Raw genomic sequence first — 20488 nt, 5'->3', positions numbered from 1 at the left:
ATCCTCTGCCCCATGTATGCTGCAGATCCACGTATGTTGTGCATCTGATCTAGTAAAAGCTTGCCTGGATTGAACATGCTCTTAGGTGAGGAACAGAATTCCCTGAAACTGCATTGCGTAAGTTGATTTTTTTTCGAGTTAATTTCACAAAATTATAACTATACATGTCTAATCTAGCTACCACGGAAGTGTAACTTTTAGGTTCACAAAATAATTATAGATTTGTGAAGCTATTTTTTTTAAAAAGAGAATTTATCGGGCGATTCCTTGTACAACCAATAAAGTTTATTTTGACAAATTTGGAGAAAAAAATATTCGCAAATTTAATATCAAAATTTGAAATGTAGATGAACATACATGGAAGATCCATCATTCATTCCCCGTAGAAAAATCAAGGAGCCTCTGAGGCCCGTCTGAAATGGGCCCAGTTTACCTGAGGCCTCTGGCCCATCAGGTTTCATGGCGGCTCCTCTCTTGATCTCTTCTGGTCCAGGTGATTCCATTTCGTACCCTCGTGGCAAAAGCGGAAAGCCGGAAAGGGTTTTTCCCAAAACCCTGCAACAAATCGCAACCGCCGGCGTCGATCGGCGCAGCCGCCGCGGATCCTTTCCCGCCGCCATGTCCCAGATCCTCCTCCGACGCCTCTCTGCACACTCCCACGTCATCCGCGGCCACGGGTGCCGCGGCCTCAGCTCCGCAGTCTACGGCGGCGGCGGCGAGAGGCGGCGGGCCTCGGCTCTGCCGCCGCAGGATGAGGAGAACCGGGCGGTGCGGGTGTCGGTGTGGTGGGACTTCGAGAACTGCAACATCCCCACCGGCGTCAACGTCTGCCGCGTCGCCCCGCGCGTGTCCGCCGCCCTCCGCGCCGCGGGCATCCGCGGGCCGCTCTCCATCACCGCCTTCGGCGACGTGCTGCAGCTCGCGCGGTCCTCGCAGGAGGCGCTCGCCGCTACGGGGGTCTCCATCTCCCACGTCCCACGCAGTTGCGTGCTCGCACCCGCTCCCCTACCCCTTTATTTGTGCTCCGTTCCGTTTCATTCCCTTCTTTTTGTGATTTCTGGAAGGCCCTTTCTGGAACGTCTACCAGAAATTCCTTACCACAGGCTTGTATTTCATATATTTCGCATCCATTGGCCTGTTGATTCCAAACTTTTGTTCACAAAGTTTGATGCCAAATTTAGTTGCCTACCAATCGCAGGGATGTCAATCGTCCTGTTGTAGGTTAGAATTGGAAGAAAAAAAAACACTTTCTAGAACCGGTTGGATAGATGATGGTTGTGAGTCATATCACCATTTTGTTATAAAAGTAGAGTATTTCTGTTGGTACTGGAACTTTCTTTCCTTGTACATTTCAAATCCGATGATTTATTGTACTCACTTTACCTGGAGTTTATGTTCTCTGTTGCAAGAATTAAAACTTAAGATTATTATTAGATGAAATTAGCATTCCTTTTTTAAGGAACTATGGAAATTTGTTGCTCCTACTGACCACAAGAAGTATTTTTTTGGGTGTAGTATGAAAAAGCATATTATTGTTTGATATGGACTCAGATTTGTGATGAAGGTGTCTCGTGTCTTCGTTAGGCAACACTACTTTTTCATTGATATTGGTAACACTTCATTCTGCATGGATAGTATATTGCCTATAGAATATTGTATGTAGGGGTCCTATCGTTTTTTATAACAAGAATTCTTGTTATTGTTTTTTCTAATATGCTTTTAGTACTGGAAAATTGGGGATGGTTTGGATATTATGCATGCCATATCAGTTGGTACCTGGTACCAGTTATACCTATCATTTGTTGAGTTCAATACGGTGTAGGCATCTCCATGTGATTACTTTGATGACATTAGGTACAATTTTAAGTTACAGAAGTTGCATTGGTACCCTCAAAATATTACAAAGTTGGCATTGCGTATTTTCTTTTTTTTCATTTTTTTCTTATGTAGTGTTCTGGTTATTTATTAGTATGTACTAACAGTATTATTTCGATAATGTAGGTGGGAAGAATAGTTCTGACCGTTCCTTTATGGCTGATCTTGTCTACTGGATTGCTCAGAACCCTCCACCAGTTCATTTTTTCCTTATATCTGGGGATAGAGATTTTGCAAACCTCTTGCATCGTTTGCGAATGAGCAACTACAATGTACTGCTTGCTTGTCCTAGTTGCGCTACCAGTAGTGTACTGTGCAGTGCAGCAACAGTTATGTGGCCTTGGGATGCCTTAGTTAAAGGGGAGGATTTCTTACCAAAACGTTTTAATCACCCACCGGATGGTTTACATGGATCTTGGTATGGTCACTACAAAGGAGCCCTGGATGATCCCTTCCTGGAGAAGGAATCAAAGGAACCCATCAAGGTACCATCTGATTCCGAGCATTGTTCAGTACGATCTGATACCAAGCATGGCTCAATCCCCAAATATGTAACCAATGCAATTCTGGAGGCACTACACCCATATCCTCAAGGGACGAGCCTCTCACATCTCCGAGATCTTCTTCTGAGGAACAGCATTCTTACAGGTACAGATTTCTTTGGCCACAAGAAATTCTCTTACCTTCTTCAATCAATGCCAGATATTGTTGAATTGGTAGATCCTCCGCCTGGTGAAAACCAGCCGCGTGTAATTTTGGTCAACAAAAGAGTGCTGAAGCCTGGTGATGGAAGTTGTAAGACCCTTAGCTCAGCTCAATGTAATGTCAGGGACAATAACCTCACCCGAACACCACAAAATGATAAGAAGCATCCATCTTTGATGTCAACCCCTGAAGTAAATTCTAAGCCACTAAGTTCTTCTCAAAGTATTGACAGGACCAGAAGCTTCACAGAGAATGTAAATGAAAATCCACCTACATTTTCTGTCTCATCTTCCCCATTGGTTGTGCTATCTGAGGACAAAAAGAAGTACCAAACGGCTGATGCGAGTGCACAGACAGAGTCACCAACAAAGCACACGGAAGTTGATGAAAGGGTTACCCCTGGAACTCCCTCTTCCTCAGAGGCGGCAAATGCTGTTAACAAAGATGGACTCCTTAAAAGGATCTGGATACTGTGGAATGGCCCTGAGAATGCCAAGTCTGAGGTTTCTCAAAATTGTGAAAGCGCTTCTGCTGAAGTGGTTGATGATTTGCGAATGCCTCTGCAAGAGCATAATGCTGATAACTGTATAGAAACTTCGAGGAGGATCCATAAGACCTCTTCCAAAGATGACCTCTCAAATGGCACCAATAGTACTGCAGCAGTAAGTGCTAATTTGTCAATTTCATCTGGCGATGACAATTCTGAAAAAATAAAGAGAGATCCATCAATTCTTGAAAATCCAGAACCATGCAGTAGACCTGCATCTGTTTCCACAGGTAAAGCTGGAGAGAAGGATTCTTCTGAAAAGAATAAGGGCATCTTTAGCTGGGCTTCGAGGTGGTGGACATTTGGAAAATCAGGTGCAGATAATAGTAGAACCGACAGAAATGTTGCTGATGAACCAACTGACTCAATTGAAGAATTTGAATCTTCAAATGCTTCAACTTGTGGAAGAGAGCAACAGGTGGTTAATGAAGTATTTGCAAAGGCTCACTTGTGGGATGTTTTGGAGCAACAGTTATCAAAACCTCTTGGGTCTGAGGTTGTTTTGAAAGCGAAGACAAGGTAAATCTTTTCCCCCTTTAGATTTTAACTAATGCCTTCAGGTTACATGTGAGCTTATATGTATGTAAGAAAAGCTGTTGGGGATTAGATCTGGAATTCGAACTTATGCAAATTTGAAGCCGGACTCATGGTCAGCACAATATACATATGTTGTTTCCTTTTTAATGTTAGAAGCAATAAATAGATCTAGTAAGCAGAAATAACTCTCAACTCTGGCACATTTGTGCTAGTAATGCCAATCGTTTCTATCATTCTATGGATTGCTTGCTAGTGGTTTTGTAGACTGATACGGGCAAGGCACAGTTATTCAATTTGTCTTTGATTGCCTAAAAACTGTGGTTTGTACTGTAGTTTTCTAGAGCAAGTTATTAGCATGATGAATTATATGCTGTTCCTCAAGTCTATTTCAGGGAAAACAATAATCCTCTTCTGCAATTACCTTGTAAGCTGTAGGAAGAGAAGAGTATAAGATGAGGTGCATGTGATGATTTCATTATGTGCCATTAAAACTCAGCATCACCTCACGTTTTGAAACCTTATTATCTTTTCTTACTTGAGAGCATACATCAATCCTTATATATTTTTCCTTTTCAAGTAGAAAAGGATTTGTGAGATGATGTGCAAAATTATGTTTGGCTTATTTAAGGGAAAGTAGTTCTTATATGATGACTTTTCTTGTTCAGGGAGGAACTGGCACAAGGATTGCAGAAGCTAGGTTGTTGGCCTTTGAAAGGCCTCTTTGAGAAAGATCTGCATCATCTGGTACATTTGTTAATTTCGGAAAAGAAATGGATTGAAGAAACTACTTCAAGAATTTTCCCTTTCCGTCTTACCCTCCCTCACAGGAGAACATGTGTTCCATCGAATTCCAGCAAGTCCGCTGCTCTTAGTTCCATTTTTATCAAGGGGAGGCCCCAGAAGGGCAAATATGTGGATGATAACAGTAAGAAAAGCAAGCCTCTTACTAGGGAGGAGATACTGTCAGACTGTCACAAGGTGTTGAAGGAGCTTGTGTCGCAGCATAAATACGGATTCAACATCAGCATTTTCAAGCTTCGCTTTGCTCAGAAGCATGGATATGAGCTTGATCATCATAAGCTTGGGTATCCGGACCTTGCATCACTGTTGCAGATTATGCCTGGTGCAAGGATAAAATTCCCAAGGGTTCTACCTGCGGAAAATGGGAATGGCCTGCCTGGCAGCAAGGGAAGTGGAAACAAAAACAATGGCGATGACTTGACCTGGGAGGAGCTTGGTCCTGTATCTGCCACTACTGAAACTGCTGCTGCGGAGGTCGATAAGGAAATGTGCTACCGTCCTCCCACTCCTTCAGATGATGAATTCTCAGATAGCGACAATCAAACAGACCAACATCCTAGAACAAATGCTGAGCAGAGCTCGCTTCTCCAAATCATTGATTCGTGGAATAGTAGCAAGGATGATGTTTGTTGCAAGAGACCTCAAGACATTGACGGGCTTGTGGACTGTTCTAAGAGCAACCCGGATCATCTTGACAATCTGGCGGCAGGGAACGAGCAAAGGTCTACAAGGCTATCACGGAAGCAGTACTCTTTCGTGTCGGACTCTGAAGAAGATAAAGAGAAGGATAAGCTGGTTGAGAGTGTCCTGGGCAGTCTGCAAAAGGCGCAGGGTTCAAAGTTGCGAAATTGAAGTTTTGTTATATGCAAAAATGGTGATTTGCTTCTTTTGGCACCCAATTGCAGCTGTTGGCCTGACATCATTCTGAAACCTGTCATGGTCCTTGGTCGTTTCTGAAACAAAGGTTCACCGTTTGTGGTCACACTCTCAGCAAGCAGCAGGTTATGTTCAGAAGCTATAGTTTGACAGGAGTTATCTAACATTCTTTTTCCCAATTCAAGGGAACATGCTTATCATCTCGCGGTTGACTGTCATCGAGACAACCCCGAGCTTCGGTTAGCGAAACTGTTGGACCAAGCTTGTCATTTCGTCCGCCTAGATCTTAATAGTACTGTGAAATAAACAGGAGCAGCGCAATTCTTCCATGAAGTTTCATTGATGATTGGTAGGGTACTATTGTGTACCACAAACATCTGGCTAGAGAGCATGACTAGCTCCTGCTTTCTTTTTCTGCGTTGTGTTTGTAGCTGATAACACGCGGTTGTGATGCTTGCATGTGTTGGTATCCCACGACCAAGATTTATTGCTGCGCGTGAATTCTTTCTTACTAATTTTAGTAGTATAATAATGGCACAATCTGGTGTCTTGAGGATACTTTTCTGAAATCCTATCCAATCTATCCTAACCTGTGCCACGTTGAATGTTCATTGTGGCTGTATCGTAGTCGTATTGATAGTTTATTGATTTCTTTGACTGGTCGTGCTTTCTGCCCGGAGTACCATACGATGTTTTTTTTTCACTCTGTTCGTTTGTTTTCTTTGGAGCCTGTCATGCCAGAGGAATCCATGGGAGCCAGAATGCCAGATATAACAAGGCAACCTGGCGCTGTCACAGACACCAGGTGGATGCCATTTGATGAGCCCTTGACCAGCTTTGCATCAACTTTAATCTTGCCAATAATAATAATAATAATCTGCTCTAATGACCCAGCGCGCCGCAGTTGGCTCGTCGTCGGATCCAGGATGCATGCATGCGAGTAGCGTTGGCAATTGGATTTGGATCATCCAAAGGATGCATGCATGCATCGGCGTCGCTCAACCCGTCAAAGTCATAGGTGATGCGTCAGCACGGGCAGGGTGGCCAATGGGCGTCTTCCGCGTGGAGCCTAGCCGGCGCTCCTCTGGTTCAATTCGATTAACCTGGCAGCCTACGTCACCAGGGTCCACTTCCAGGATTTGTTGCGGTGGTGGTGGTGGCTGTAGTGCTAGTGCAGCTGTGCAGGGCAGTGCTGCTGCTCCATTTGACCGGGAAAACGAAAGGAAAGCGAGGCCGTTGATCAGCGTCATCAGCACACCTACCTGATTGCTTATGGCATCGATCAACGGATACATCCACACGCAATGAATTTGTGTTGGGTAATAACGATTGCCAAGCCCACAAGACGAGCGGCCATCTAAGCATGTGTTAAAAGTTCTACGGTCCAACGTTTGTTTGGTGTCATGCTCGCTAATAAAAAAACAATTGCCTAGATGCTGTCATGCATGAACTATCACGAGATGTTAGCGTGTTAATTCTTGCTCATCATCATATGGCTATGCAAGGCCCTATTCACCATGACTTTTGCTTGTGTGGAATCTACTTTACGGTAGGTGCATGATGGTGCAAGATGCACCAAGACAATTAGCTCATTCGCGTATTTCATTTCCTCGTGATCCGAAAAGATGCATTAAATTGATCACAAGCTGCTACCAAGAAACTGCCACATGAATTCAAAAGAGGTTTTACTTGCAAACGCAAGCACACCTGAATTCTCAGCTTACCACAATATCGTTCAGATGATGTCAGAAATTATCGTGTCAGTCGCGTAATCAACCTTCTGATGACCAGAGGTAACTATCAGAGAAAACGATCAACTGCTTGTTCCTTTCCGGTGCTCTGCCACTTGCTGCTGACAGATACGAAAACGATGGATTAGAATACGACTTGTCTGCCAGCCCAGCATAATAGTAATAAAAAACAAAATATCATACCCTGACAGCCACTAGCATGTGGGACCTACCAGCCAACCACCGTCCGTACTCGCACGCAACCGCCACGTGCCCCCACCCACCGGCCGCGACAGTTTCAACTGACATAACTGCCCCACCTTCCCCTCCCCTCGCGTGGGTCCCGCAGCGGTCAAGCCCGCCCGCCGATCTCCGTGGACCTGCGCCGCGACCGCGTCCTCTCCCGGAACTGCCCCTGGCGTGCGGCGCACCTGCCGGCGCGCGGGTCAGGGGTAGATCCGTAAACCTTCCGGTCCCAAGCGTAGGCTTGCTTCTTCGGGTCTTCTGGAAGGGAAAGGTGGAAGCGTTCCCGTGAGCGGTGGGACCACGCCCTTGCGGAGGACCTGGTCCGCGGGCCCACGCGTCAGGCGGCAGCGCGTCCACGGCGCGTCGCGGGCGCGTGCGTGCGGTGTGCCCGCGTCGCGTTAAACTCGGTTTTGTACTGCCTGCAGCCTGCCCTCGCAAAAGGAACTCGGTTTCTAGTACTAATCATAACCGCGCTTTTAGTCTCGTTAATTGCGCTTTCTAGTACTAATCCTTTTTTTTAGTGAGTCGGACTCGCGGTAGCTGAAACTGAAATGTGGAATGTGCATGGAGAGATTTTCAAACGCCACAGGAAATTTGAACGGAAAGGATGCGTGTGTTTACATGTGCGGCATTTTCATGACTTTTTTCTCAAAGAAAAAAAAATGCATGCTTCGTGGTACTTGTCTGTATTTGTATAATTTAGTTTAAGCACGCTACGTGAATTATCATTGATTTTAAGGGATACGAGGCTTGGAGTTCTTGGGAGCAAATAATTCGTTATTATTACTATGGGTGGAGATATAGGATCTCTTTTGACCAATGGGGGATTGGAATCAAGCACAACGCCCATGTTGTCAACGACATGGGACCAACTAATAGTTGGACACAACACAACCCACATGACAGTCCTTTAGGGGGAAACATGTCTGATGGCTGACACCAAAGATAATGCAAAATAAGTGACTAGCAATAATACAGTACCGCATTGTACAATGACCTTTCATAAGGACTGAAGTGCAAAACAACCACCCAAAAACGTGAAGAGTAGCCAAATGCATCCCCAGGGAAACATTCCAGGCACGGAAGAATTTCGCAGGCTATAAATAAACCAAGTCTCCTCCCCTTCCATTTGCATCCATTTGCATCATGCCCATCTCTCCTATAATTAACTACGATTTAATTGCCTTAATTTAACTAATCGCCCCCTAATCTCGCGGCCTCGTATAAATCCGGCCCACACCCCCCGCTCCTCCTCGAGGTCACCCATCCCCATCGCGGAGCTCCCCCGTTCCCCGCGAGCCTCGCCACGCCACCACCACCACCACCACCACCACCGGGCGCGCACCCGCCAACCCGCTAAGCCCGCCCGCCCAGACGAGATCCGCTCGGGCCCGGCGGCGAGAGGGATCGCCGGAGGCCAGGCCATGCCGGTGACGGACTACCAGGGCTCATCCTCCTCGCCCTTCTCCTTCGGCCGCTCGCTGCTCTCACTCCGCAGGGACACCACCGCCATGCCGTCGGGCGAGGAGGCCGACCTCGAGGCGTTCCAGCGCCACGTCGCTGTCACCCTCGCGGAGCTGGTTCCCGGGGGAGAGGCGGGAGGGGACGCCGCAGCAGCAACCGCCGGGGGCGAGGAGTTCCTCTCCGTCGCGTGGATCCGGCGCCTGCTCGAGGGCTTCGTCATCTGCCAGGAGGAGTTCCGGGTCGTGGTGGCCCAGGCGCGCCGCCGCGGGGCGCTGCCCGCCGCGGCCGAGAAGATGGTGGCCGAGTTCCACGAGCGCGCCGTCAAGGCGCTCGACGTCTGCAACGCGGCGCGTGACGGCGTCGACCAGGTGCGCCGCTGGGAGCGCCTCGCCGACATCGCCGCCTCCGTCCTCCGGGCGCCAGGGGAGATCCACGAGGGCCAGCTCCGCCGCGCGCGCAAGGCGCTCTCCGACCTCTCCGTGCTCCTCGTCGACGACACCGCGGCGTCCGGCAGCGGCGGCGTCGCGTCCTTCCTGGCCTCCCACCGCAACCGCTCCTTCGGCCGCGCGCGCGCGTCCCCGTCCCGCTCCGCGGTCTCCAGCGCCACGGCGTCGGCCTCATCCTCCCACTTCCGCTCCCTCTCGTGGAGCGTGTCCCGCACTTGGTCCGCCGCGCGGCAGCTGCAGGCCATCGGCGCCGGCCTGGCCGCGCCGCGCGCGCACGAGGCGGGCCTCGCGGCGCCGGTCTACTCCATGGGCTGCGTGCTCCACCTCGCCGCGTGGGCGCTCGTCGCCGCCGTCCCGTGCCCGGACCGTGCCACAGCGCTCCAGGCGCACCACCTGCCCGCCGCGCCGCCGCGCGCCGCGTTCCCCTGGGCGCCGCCTCTCCTCACGCTGCAAGAACGCCTAGCAGAGGAGGGGAAGCGCAAGGACAGGCGCCATTCTTGCGGTCTGCTCAAGGAGATCCATTCGCTCGAGAAGTCCACGCAGAAGCTCGCCGAAGCAATCGACGCAGCCCCCATCCCGCTCTTCGGTGACAGGGAGACCGATGTGCGGGAGGCTGCCGCAGAGCTCGCCGCTGTGTGTGAAGCCATGAGGGATGGTCTGGAGCCACTGGAAAGGCAGGTGCGCGAGGTGTTCCACCGCATTGTCCGCAGCCGTGTCGATGGTCTCGATTCGTCCATGCACAATGCCGATTGATTCGCCAATCAAAATTCTGCCTTCAATTGGGCAATGTGGCGATCGTAGGTAGCTTTTCTTGCTCTTGGTTTGCTTGTTTATGTTCTGGTCGTATTAAGTATAAATGTGTATCTTCTTGTAAAGAAGGGATTTGAATGCGGCCATCATGATGTACAGATGGCTGCTTATTTCCCATGTTTTTGATGCTGCATTTGGTATATATTTCGTCAAATTTTGTTTGATCCGTGTGTTGTCAGCGGTGACTAAATTCACATTAACTTTTCCAGAGTTCTCCACGATCACTTAAGGAATGTGATCTTCTTATGCTCCAGAGTCTTTCAATTGCTTTGGTGATATAATCCAGTTGGTTCATTCTATTGTTCATGGAGGCTTCATCTGGTCGAACGAACTATCTTTGTTTGGATTCACAATGAATCAATCTTGTTTTGTTCTGTGTGTTCTACCAGCACAATCCGTTTCTCGCTACTTAAAAGCAATTACCATTTTCTTTGGGAATGTGGGAATGCTCAATTGCGATTGCTAATTGTAATCGTTTATGTCCTGCTGGTCTCTGCTAGATTGGATCTGATCAATAGGTAACCGAAACTGTGAGGAAAGGCAGTCTTCCTTCTTGAAATGCAGCTGAATTCCACCATCATCTACTGATTACTTGTCTGCCACATTTCGGATACTTCACCCGGCAGTGTGGTCATGCAGAATGGATGATCAGGACGAGGATGGAGTCATGGAGAGAATGGCATGGGAGAAGGTTCTGTTTTGTTTGGGCACCAGCCAATTCAGCGTCCAGATGTGTTGTTAGCGCTGTAATGTAAACCTGTGATACCCGTCAGTGCCGTGAGCTGTCGGGGCCCTTGCCGAATTGTTCTTGGTCAGAGCTGTTTCAGCAGTGGTAGGCTCGCGCAGCTGGTGCCGCAGCAACAGCAACAGGCCGTCCCTCTCCCCCCGTGGTCCCCCCTACCGTCGGTCGCCGTCCCTGGCGTCACGTTCGCGTCGGCGGCGACAAATGGGCCCCCTCCGCCCGGCGCGCGCTCCTCTCACATCACCGGAGGTCGGCACGACGACCGGGCTCGGCTGCGGCGGACCCTCGCAGTCGCAGCGTTCGTCCCCTTGACCCGGTGCTGAAAGGACCAACCACCTCTGCTTTTCAACAGTCAAACTGCTTACCGGCTTACCGCAATTGATATTCTGCCTGTTCTGGACAAGGGTTCAGACGTGCAGGCAACATCACAACCAGTGACCAGATCATGGTGGTCTCCGCTGCCACCGGGAAAGCCAGCATGTCACGCACATACGCAACACTGACCCGAGCACCGCACGGGAAAAGGACGGCACGACAAGCAGTTTTGTAGAAGCAGATCCAGTCATGGCAACATGCCAGAACAAATACAGTAGCTTCTCCAGAGAGAAACAGCACCCTGGGCGGCTGGACCATCCAGATCCATCAGGATTGCATGATACTCGTCGGCATGTTACAGGTCTCAGTGACGAAAAATCAAAACGTAAAACGCTTATTTCGGCATAATAAGCTCACTGATTGTTAGCACATCCTAAACTGCAGTGTTAAATACACCAGGCAACAAGGATTATGAATTCACAGCAAAGGTGACCATCTACAGCACTATGAATGGAACTGAAAAAGAATAAGCTATTTATACAAATCGAATCTAGCAAGCTGGAAAACAATTGCTGCTAGGATCTTTACAGCGGTACCCGTCTCGGTGTTGGATTCTGGTGGAGCATTTATGCTATGCAAGCTTAATTTTCCTTGCTTGGTCAGTACTCAGTAGTGTGCACTATTGGTTTGGTATGTGGCAGTATCACAGAGATGAGCAGCAGTCATCATCGGAACAGATCAGGGAAGGACCACATGATGAACTTGGCGTAGAGGTCAGTCTCCAGGAACTCGATGTGGGCTGCTCTGCCAATCATGGTGTTTAGGCTTCGACCTTGGTTGGACTGGTCGAAATTCACATCACAGCGCATGAATATCCGGGTGTCGGATGACGGCGCACGGATCTGATCTAAGCAGTTGTTGAGCATTTCTGTGAAGACTTGGCCCTTCCTTGAGGTGTCAGATGATGCAGCTGGGCAGAGCTCGATTCTCGCAGAATGATATGGTACATAACCATCCTGGAAGAAAGATATATGAGTCATTACTCACACAACATGCAATAAGTACAACAGATGCTAATGAATTAGCGCAGCAATTTATCACTCCACCCCGCAAGTTAATTGAAACTATTGGACACAAGAAAAAGGAATCACCTGTGGTGAGGACAGCAATATGATATTTTTGAAGTTCTCCAAAGTTTTTAACTGTATCAAGGACAATGGCAACAATAATAGTTAGAGGTAAAATTCATCTTGATGTAAATAAAATCTGACATACGTTGTAACAGATTGAATGGCCAAAGTTACTCAAAAGCGAAGTAGGCTGACACCATACCTTGCAAAGCTTATAAAAGTACGTATTCTGGGGGTCTTGATCATCGCTAAAAGTCAGTTGATGGATGCATTGCGCTCCCTTGAGCTTTTTCAGCAGCCAGAGTCCAGAATTGAACAAAGAATTTGAACTGTACCAGTAACCCAAGTGAGGTCCGGATATCGACATGTAAGTGTGGAGGTTTTTCAAGTATGGTTGTAATGCAGGTTCTGTTAAAATGGACAAAAGAAATAATCAGCAACATATATATCAGTTGTTTCAAAGGATTTCTTAGGAAAGTTGGAAAAGACCTGCCAGGGCACTTCTAATGATTATGTTCCCAATGGAATGACCGACAAAGCTTAACTTCAGCTCTTTGCAGCCTCCATATCTTGAAAGCTTATCCACTTTCTTTTTCAGGAAGGCAACTACTTCCCCAGCCAACCTGCTACCCATTTCTTTGAAATCCCCAGATGTTTTATCTTCATTAGCCTCAGACATTAGGCAATCAGCTCCAGGATCCAATAGAAGCCATTGATTTCTAACGAGACGTAAATCCAAATGGTGACCCTGTTTATTTAAATCAGAGTAAGGTTCAGATAACTACTACTTTTAACTCGGATCAAACTTAAAACAGATGAATGGAGCTTGCCTGAAAACCATGCACAAAAATGACAGCTCGCAAGATGCGTCCACTTTTTTTACCAGCACTACTTTTGGCTGCCAAAGAGTCTCCTTGTAGTTTAGGTAGCACAATGGTATCCTTTTGTTCAGAAGCATTCAGAGCCAGATCCTTGCCGGAACCATGTTGTGGAACAACCATGACATGTTGTTCTATAAGAACAACAGGAACACGTGATGGATCAGCATATATATGCATATCTTGAACAGACTGTGTATTGATCTGCAAAATGCTTCAAATCAGTAACATGGTTCAAAGGCAAGTTTTGTGCTTGTAACTATTCTCTAAAGAACAGGGTAGTGCCAAACCTTCATTTGTGCTATGCTTTTCCTGTGTAGGTCAGCCCGTGAAGCAGAGTTTTGTACAGGCTGCACATATGTATAGACTGTTCAGTAGAGATAAGAGTGATAAATACTAGTTATGGATAGAACTAAAATGTCTGAAAGTCTACTGTAGACATTCAAGAGAGAGAAATTACATCATCATGGAACTTCCTTGAACCAGAAACTCTAAGAAGCGAATGACGGTGAGATGAGTCATCATTCATACTCCGCAAATAGCGATGAGGGATCTCAATTTTTGAGTGAACAGTCCATATTGACCATTCTGCCTTCCTGTCAATAGCCCAAACATCGTGCAAGTAGTCCAATATCTTTGTTTTGTTTGCCCTGAATAGATCAAGAAAGCGTTGTCGGACATGGCAATACACAGCCACTAAAACACTGCAAATACAGGATAAACTCAATTGAACACTTGCCTATGAAATTTCAAGAATGCATTCCATAGAAGTGAAAGTTGACCGCTCACAGTTAGAAACAGCTCTAACAGCTCTTCCTTGGGAAGAGCATACAGCATAGAATCTTCTGTCCCATTAACCACATCATTGGGTCTCTGCAGAAGCCGAGAGTAACACATTTTAAATCCGCAACTTTCTTATTGTTTAAGATAATCCTAGATCATCATAAGCAGAAAATGAAGCATACCTCCAAAAAGTCATGTAAAATTCCAGCCAACTGTCCAACACCCTTGCCAGTTGCAGGGAACACTTTACTAGAATTAGGTAGCCCGGAATTTGACGGATTAACTGGCTCATATTTGCCAAGATTCAAGTCAGCACCATCTAAATCATCTATTCTCTTCCCAATAGCATCACTGATTTTCTTCAGTTCCTCAAGCAACATTTTCCTAGATGTTAATAATGCCTTTACAATGTGATACGACACAGGACCTAAACCTTCGTCTGGCACCTGCAAATAAAATGCAACTTTACTTAAACGTTCAACCAAAGAGAATAAAAACATAATAATCAATCATATTAATTAAGGCTGCTGGATCCAATTATTGGGAAATAATGCGGAACATTTCAGCATATAAAAATGATAGCACTTAAATGATTATTGATGCATCATAAAATATCTACTCTAGCAGAGAATAAAGGTTCTGACTGATGATCCTCCCTGGACCCCTAAATTAGGAAGTTAATTGGGCCTGCAGAGTTTGATCTGAGACATTTGTTTCAAACCCAACACCTGGGGATCGCAAAATTTTCAAGAAATCCTCTTCCCATCCGAACTTCTGCGGGTTCCCCATTTTCATCTCTGCAGTCGGTATAGGTTTCAACCCCATCCCACAAGAGTCATGATGGGAGTGTGCAATAATTATTTCTTTATTTGTGGATTCAAACTCCAAGTGCTTAGATCCGGAATACCACTATATTTGAGCTAAGCATCATAATGTGCAGTTTTATACAGTCATTACAGAAGTAATTCACAGTACCCAGGTTGTTAGGTAGTTAGAACGTCAAATAAGTATGGCATTGGACCGCCATTTTCAAAAAACATTAAAGCTAAAGCTTCACAAACCTGTGTACCTTCAATGATGGTTTAGTTGCACCAGCTTTCAGGTACACTATATGTAATGTCAGATCAACAAGCACAGAGTGGAATGCATCAAAGTGAACTGGACAGTAGGAGTGTAGACCCAGGAGTGCTCTGCGTGGGATCCGAAATTCATGCACAGCTGCTGAAGATGTGACACTAGAAGCTTGAAGCTCAGACCTAGTGCTCAGAAAGGCAAAAGCATAATCAGTATTGCTAAATGAAATTGTAAATACAAGTGCACTTTAAGTATACGCAAAATCTTGGAAGAGACATCCCAGGTGGTAAAATGTCTACTCACCCATTGTCAAGTGTTGGGGCATATATCAGCTCAAACTTCAACATCACAGCCGAAGCTGCTGGACCCTAAAAATAAAGCAAACACCCTAATAAGGCTACAGTACATGAATGTGATTCAGGTACAATAGAGATTAGTGAAAATGCCAACCTCCTCTTCGCTGTTGAATATGTTGAAAGACACCATAACCGAGAGATAGATATCCTGTCTAGCATACTTGATCCGAAACGGCTGTGTGTAGAAGCTATTATCGACATCATCTATTTTCCAAATGCCTAATGCATCATCCGCACCAACATCAGAAGCTGCACAATCCACCTACCATGTCATTATCTATTAGCTAAAAGATTGACAACTGCAGAGAACTTACAAAAGAATCTTACGATCAACAGCAACCAAAATCCCGTGAGATACTGCTTTAGTTTACAACAAAGCAAGATATAGAAACACATCAGGAGATAGCAAAAAGATAAACACTACAAAATTATCATACAAGATCATACAAGTTGAAGAGATGATCCAGGACAAATGTGTTCACATTCTTGATAAGCACTCTAGCAAAAGGTTTGACAGGAGCACAATCATGGTCATCCTTTGGCTGTGTTTTCAGTAGTTCATCATCATTTTAACACCAAAAGTGTACGAGAAAATTTTAACACAAGGAAGTGCATTCCTGAGCTAGCACAATTTGACTATAAGTTAATACAGAAATGAGCATAAGCATTTACATGTCAATTGTTAGATATGCTCTGAGTGGCACGTGGCAACTATAGAAGCAAACGGATATTATTTATGACACAATAGTACAGTTATGTTCCATATCCAGCTACATGACAAAAAAATTTACGTTATCAGAGTAGAATTAGATGGAAATAAAGATGGTTTGGTAGTTTCTTAACATAGGGTAGCTCTGAAAAATCACAATTAATACTCCCTTGTAAATAGCAAGTTTCTATTCTCAGCATCATACACTAGGGATAGTATCAGGCACTACTACCGACAACAACCAAACAGTTACCAACTGCATGCTAGCATAGTACCAGTTTAAGCATTCAATTCTACTGCAAGCATCTTGAATGTGAAAGATATCAGACCAGACAATCAAATCACACCATTCAGTGCCCATAGAGAGATGCACACCTTCATATTGTACGACCCTGGCAGGTGAAGCTGGTGTTTTGTTGCCACCTTCCTCCCACATTGCACTAATTTTCATCTGATACCATCTGCATAATCCAAAGTTCATCTCATGAGAACATTATCTAAAAAATCTCATGAGAAAGAAAAATCAATGCTAAAGGTTTACACTATACAGACAAGTGACAAGTGCTTCACATGAGGTATCAAGTGAGAATTGTCTGCACATTACTCAAGGACAAAGTTTGCAGTGAGGGGAACAAAATTGTGGGCAAAATCAGAATTCGTCAGTTGCGAGAAGAAGTGTCCGAAACAACCGACCAAATGAGAAAGCTAACAAAAGAAATGCAGAAATGCTCGCGAAAATCCAAACATGTAGCCTAGAAATACGTAATGGTCGTACCCTTTACCTCAAAGCACTAGGAACTTTTCGTGCTCTCCCTAAAAGGAAATAAAGAACCTAAACCCGAGAAAACTTTGACGAGAAAAATAAAGACGAAAAGCCATAATTCTCACCCTTGCTGGAACAGATCGAGGTTGTGGAAGCGGTGGATGTAAATGGCCACCTCGTGCACCGTCTCCATCACGTCCGGCGGCCTGAAGCAGATCACCGGCCCCTTGCCCCCAGCTACCGCGGCTGCTTCGGCTGCGGCGGTGTCCGACCGCCACGACGCCGGCGAGACCCTCTTGGCCGCAGAGCGCGGGCTGTCCTGGACGCCGCCGCCGACTAGGCACCTCATGCGGCCGAACATCCGCGCCGCGCCCGCCGCCCCGATCCGCGCATCCCTCCCTCGATCCCCGCGGACGGAGAGCGCAAGGATCCCTCCTTTCACTGCCCAACCCTAGGGTACAGAGCTTCCGGAGACTGGCAGTAGCAGAGCGCGGCGGCGGCGGCGGAGGAGCACGGCAGAGTTAACCACTTGAACTGCGACGGCGTGACGATGAGACGTGGGGCCTGCGCGGCGGCGGCGTCGGCGGCAGCGCTGGGGTTCTGCTGCGGCAGGACAGGCCCCACTCCTGAGCGGGGAATTGCTAGTTTGCAGATCGGGAGGCGAAGCCGGCGGCGATGGAAGGACGGGGGCACCTAATGACAGCGGGGCGTGCAACCTTGGAGGCGGCGGCGGAGCCTGACTGGCTGGCTGGCTGGGCGGTGGGCCCCGCTCGCCGGCGCGTGCGGAGATCGGAGGCGGAGCGGGAAAGCGGTGTGGTGGTGGAGCAGGCGAGAAGAGGAGGAAGGAGACAGGTGGGTGCGGTGATTTTAATGGCCGGATCCTTCCACTGACAAGTGGCTCCACACAGGCGCTGAGGCCCAGCAGCAGCAGCTCGAGGCATGGCCGGGGCCCACTCGTCAGTGGGTCGGGCTCATCGGGCAGCACGTGCAGCCGAGGGAGTGGACGGGAATTAATAGGGCCGCGATGATGGCCGTAGCTGTACAGGTTCAGGTAGGTGGATTAGGACGGGTACGCGGGCCCACCTGTAAGCGACCGTAAAATGGCAGCCGAGCTCCTCCTTCCTGGAAAGCTTCCTCTTCACGGCCTCACGGGCGGGTGCGCGGCGGCGGAACGGTATCCAGTATCCTCCACCTGAAAGCGGGTTCTCGTAGGAAAACGCTTTCGCTTTCCGAGCCCGGGGGTGGGCCCCGGCACGGCGGTCACTGGTCCAAGGTCCCCGGCTGGCAGCGTTGCCGGAGTCTCCGCCGTGGGCGCCCCCGCGGCCGCAGAGAGACGAGCGGGCCTGACGTGGCTGGTCCCGAGGTGATGGCACCCTAGTAGCTCTACGATGCCAGGACAGAAGTCAGAGAGAGGAAAAGAGCAGATAAAAACAAAGCAGAGAAAGGGATTTCTTTCTTTGTTGGAATTTGGGAGGATAACCCTCGACATGTCACTGTCTTGCTATCTCATGGAATTTGAGGGCGTGTTTGATCTTAGGCTAAAGTTTAACACTTGTCACATCGAATGCTAATCAAAATAATTAAATATAAGTTAATTATAAAACTAATTGCAGAAGTCCTGAGTTAATTCGCGAGACGAATCTAATAAATAGTTACTGTAACACCACATTGTCAAATCATAGATTAATTAGGTTTAATAGATTCGTCTCGTGAAATAGCCTTCATCGGTACAATCAATTTTATAATTAGTCTATATTTAATACTTCTAATTAGTATCAAACATGTGTCACGATTTTTAATTCACATAGTATAGCACGCAAACGTACACCAGCTACACGTACGGTGGTTAGAAAAAACCCCTGCGGGTACGGTGTCTCATGACCGCCGTGCGCCGTCGCTGGCCCCACGTGCCAGCGAGACGCATGGAAAGGGCGCGACACGCTTGGTCGGGGGCCGCGCCGATCGAGCCAGCCCAGGCTGCCGCGGCGAGATCCGGACGCGGCCGGTCGGACGTCGGAGGGAGAGGGAGGGATCCAGATTCCGGAGGTGGGGCGCGGTGATGATCGCGGCCGGTTAGTGGTGGCTGGCGCTTTACCGGACACCGCCTCGGGGCCCGGCGCCGCGTGCGGCACATGACGAGAACATGCTCCGTGTCGCGGGGCGGGAGCGGGAGCGGGAGCGAACGGGACGGGACGGGCGGATCCGATGGGAATTCGCGACGGATAGCGGAGGGTGCGGGATGCCGGCGTGCCGCCGTACTGTGCCTGATTGATCTGACGGGGAAGATGCCAGCCGGTGGGAATAGCGAGTGATCCGCTGCCGGTAGCTGCAGCGCCCGGCACGGCAGGTCAAGTCTCCGACCGTGGCGAGTTGATAAGAGCATATCTCCAACAGTACCCAATATATTTACTCCCAATAGTTCTAGATTGGGCACTTCCAAAAAGAATTTGTGCACAGAAAACAGCCCATTCTCCAACATTGGTTTCTATTTTTAACTCCCAAAATCTTCAAAATATGCCATGTCATTCTAGGTGGGGCCTCTTACCCTTGAAACGAAGCCCACGTCGACCTTTTTCTTCTTTGTCATGGCAAATGCTAAACAAGAAATCCTGCCATGTTCACGAAAAAGAACAGAAATACGTTGAAAGCCCATTGTTATTGCCATGTGCAAAGTTAATAACGAAAGGAGCTACAAAGAAACTGAAAGGATGGGCGGCGAGCACCGGCAACTGTAGGACCCATGTAGGCAGGCGACACCGCGACAGAAACCAGGCGACGACTGACGATGGTGACAGGACCAGAGGCAGGGGTGCAGATGGGAGCATAGGCTGTGTAGCCGATGGGAGCCCAGCAGTGCACCAGCACGGCGTCGGCGGCAGGAGCGATGCGGCCACGGGTTCGGCGCAGTGGAGGGCTCGATTTAGGAACTGGATCGTCGTGAAATCGGCGATTGTGGGTGCCGAGGACGGGCGCAAATTTGGCTCCAGATGCCGCGTTTTGGGTAGGAGTAAATATTAGGAGTTAGTTTTGGAAACTGTTGGAGTTCGATTTTCGTAGCCAAGTCCAAAATTAAGTTATTGGAAGTAATTTTTGAGATGCTCTAAAGAGAAGCGCGCGAGGGTCCTTGTTTGCTCTCGAGTACCCTGCGCGACGTTCTGAACAACTTCGGACGACGAGAATGGCGAGAAACGACAAGGAGATGGATATAAAGTTGGGTGTGCTTCCTCTGTGGAGAGAGGTGCTGGCCTAACGGCAATCAGGATGACAACAGGAGAAAGCTACATCATTTATGATACCTCACCTATTCACGGTGTCCATCTCACCCTCTAACCTAAATGTTGGTCCAATTTAATCCCTCCACCTACCAATACTGGTTAAATTAACCCTAAGCAGGTTTGTATCCTGTTTTGATTGGAGTCAATCTGACGTGGAAGCTAACTTAAGCGGTCGGTTTACGTGGACGCTAACTTAGAGCGTGTTTGGAACTGTTCTGCTCCAGAAAAAATAGCTCCACTCCACCAACTCCACAAAACTTCCCGCCAAACACGTCCAGCTCCACAAACTCTAGCTCCAGAAAAAATGTGGTTTGGCAGGAAGTGGTGCTCCAAAAATAGTGGTTTCAGATGTCCTCATGGAGTTGTAGTGTATTTACCCACCATACCACTGATTACATAAGATACCGGTTCGCAAAACAAAATAAT

General features: G+C 47.8%; 3 protein-coding genes across 5 annotated transcripts; 2 read left to right on the top strand and 1 right to left on the bottom strand.

Annotated features, from left to right (window-relative positions):
* The first annotated feature begins 509 nt into the window (after positions 1-509).
* On the top strand, positions 510-5930 carry LOC101753882. Its single transcript, XM_004978268.3, has 3 exons — positions 510-982; positions 2002-3646; positions 4330-5930. The coding sequence occupies exons 1-3, from the start codon at positions 619-621 to the stop codon at positions 5315-5317; spliced, it is 2997 nt and encodes a 998-aa protein (XP_004978325.1). The 5' UTR covers positions 510-618; the 3' UTR covers positions 5318-5930.
* A 2357-nt stretch (positions 5931-8287) lies between these two features.
* Positions 8288-10243, top strand: LOC101776555. The gene has a single exon (XM_004977252.2). It carries the CDS (start codon positions 8742-8744, stop codon positions 9978-9980), a length of 1239 nt encoding a protein of 412 aa, XP_004977309.1. The 5' UTR covers positions 8288-8741; the 3' UTR covers positions 9981-10243.
* A 1219-nt stretch (positions 10244-11462) lies between these two features.
* On the bottom strand, positions 11463-17632 carry LOC101775892 (protein FAM135B). Of its 3 annotated transcripts, XM_022828092.1 has the most exons (15): positions 16913-17632; positions 16400-16485; positions 15643-15672; positions 15410-15564; positions 15263-15327; positions 14955-15141; positions 14068-14331; positions 13842-13975; positions 13563-13752; positions 13393-13452; positions 13055-13306; positions 12714-12972; positions 12427-12632; positions 12246-12296; positions 11463-12110 (listed from the first exon to the last, which is right to left on the bottom strand). In XM_022828092.1, exons 1-15 carry the CDS (start codon positions 17146-17148, stop codon positions 11820-11822), a joined length of 2466 nt encoding a protein of 821 aa, XP_022683827.1. In that variant the 5' UTR covers positions 17149-17632; the 3' UTR covers positions 11463-11819. The 3 variants fall into 3 exon arrangements, with proteins under 3 accessions (XP_022683827.1, XP_004977307.1, XP_004977308.1); XM_004977250.4 differs by lacking the exon at positions 15643-15672; XM_004977251.3 differs by lacking the exons at positions 15643-15672; positions 16913-17632 and having other exon boundaries at positions 15410-15577.
* Between the last annotated feature and the right edge of the window lie 2856 nt (positions 17633-20488).

The sequence above is a fragment of the Setaria italica genome, chromosome VII (genome assembly GCF_000263155.2).
Source record: "Setaria italica strain Yugu1 chromosome VII, Setaria_italica_v2.0, whole genome shotgun sequence".
NCBI classification, from domain to species: domain Eukaryota; kingdom Viridiplantae; phylum Streptophyta; class Magnoliopsida; order Poales; family Poaceae; genus Setaria; species Setaria italica.
Note: the sequence above shows the minus strand (reverse complement) of the source record. Positions and strands in the feature narration are given on the sequence as shown.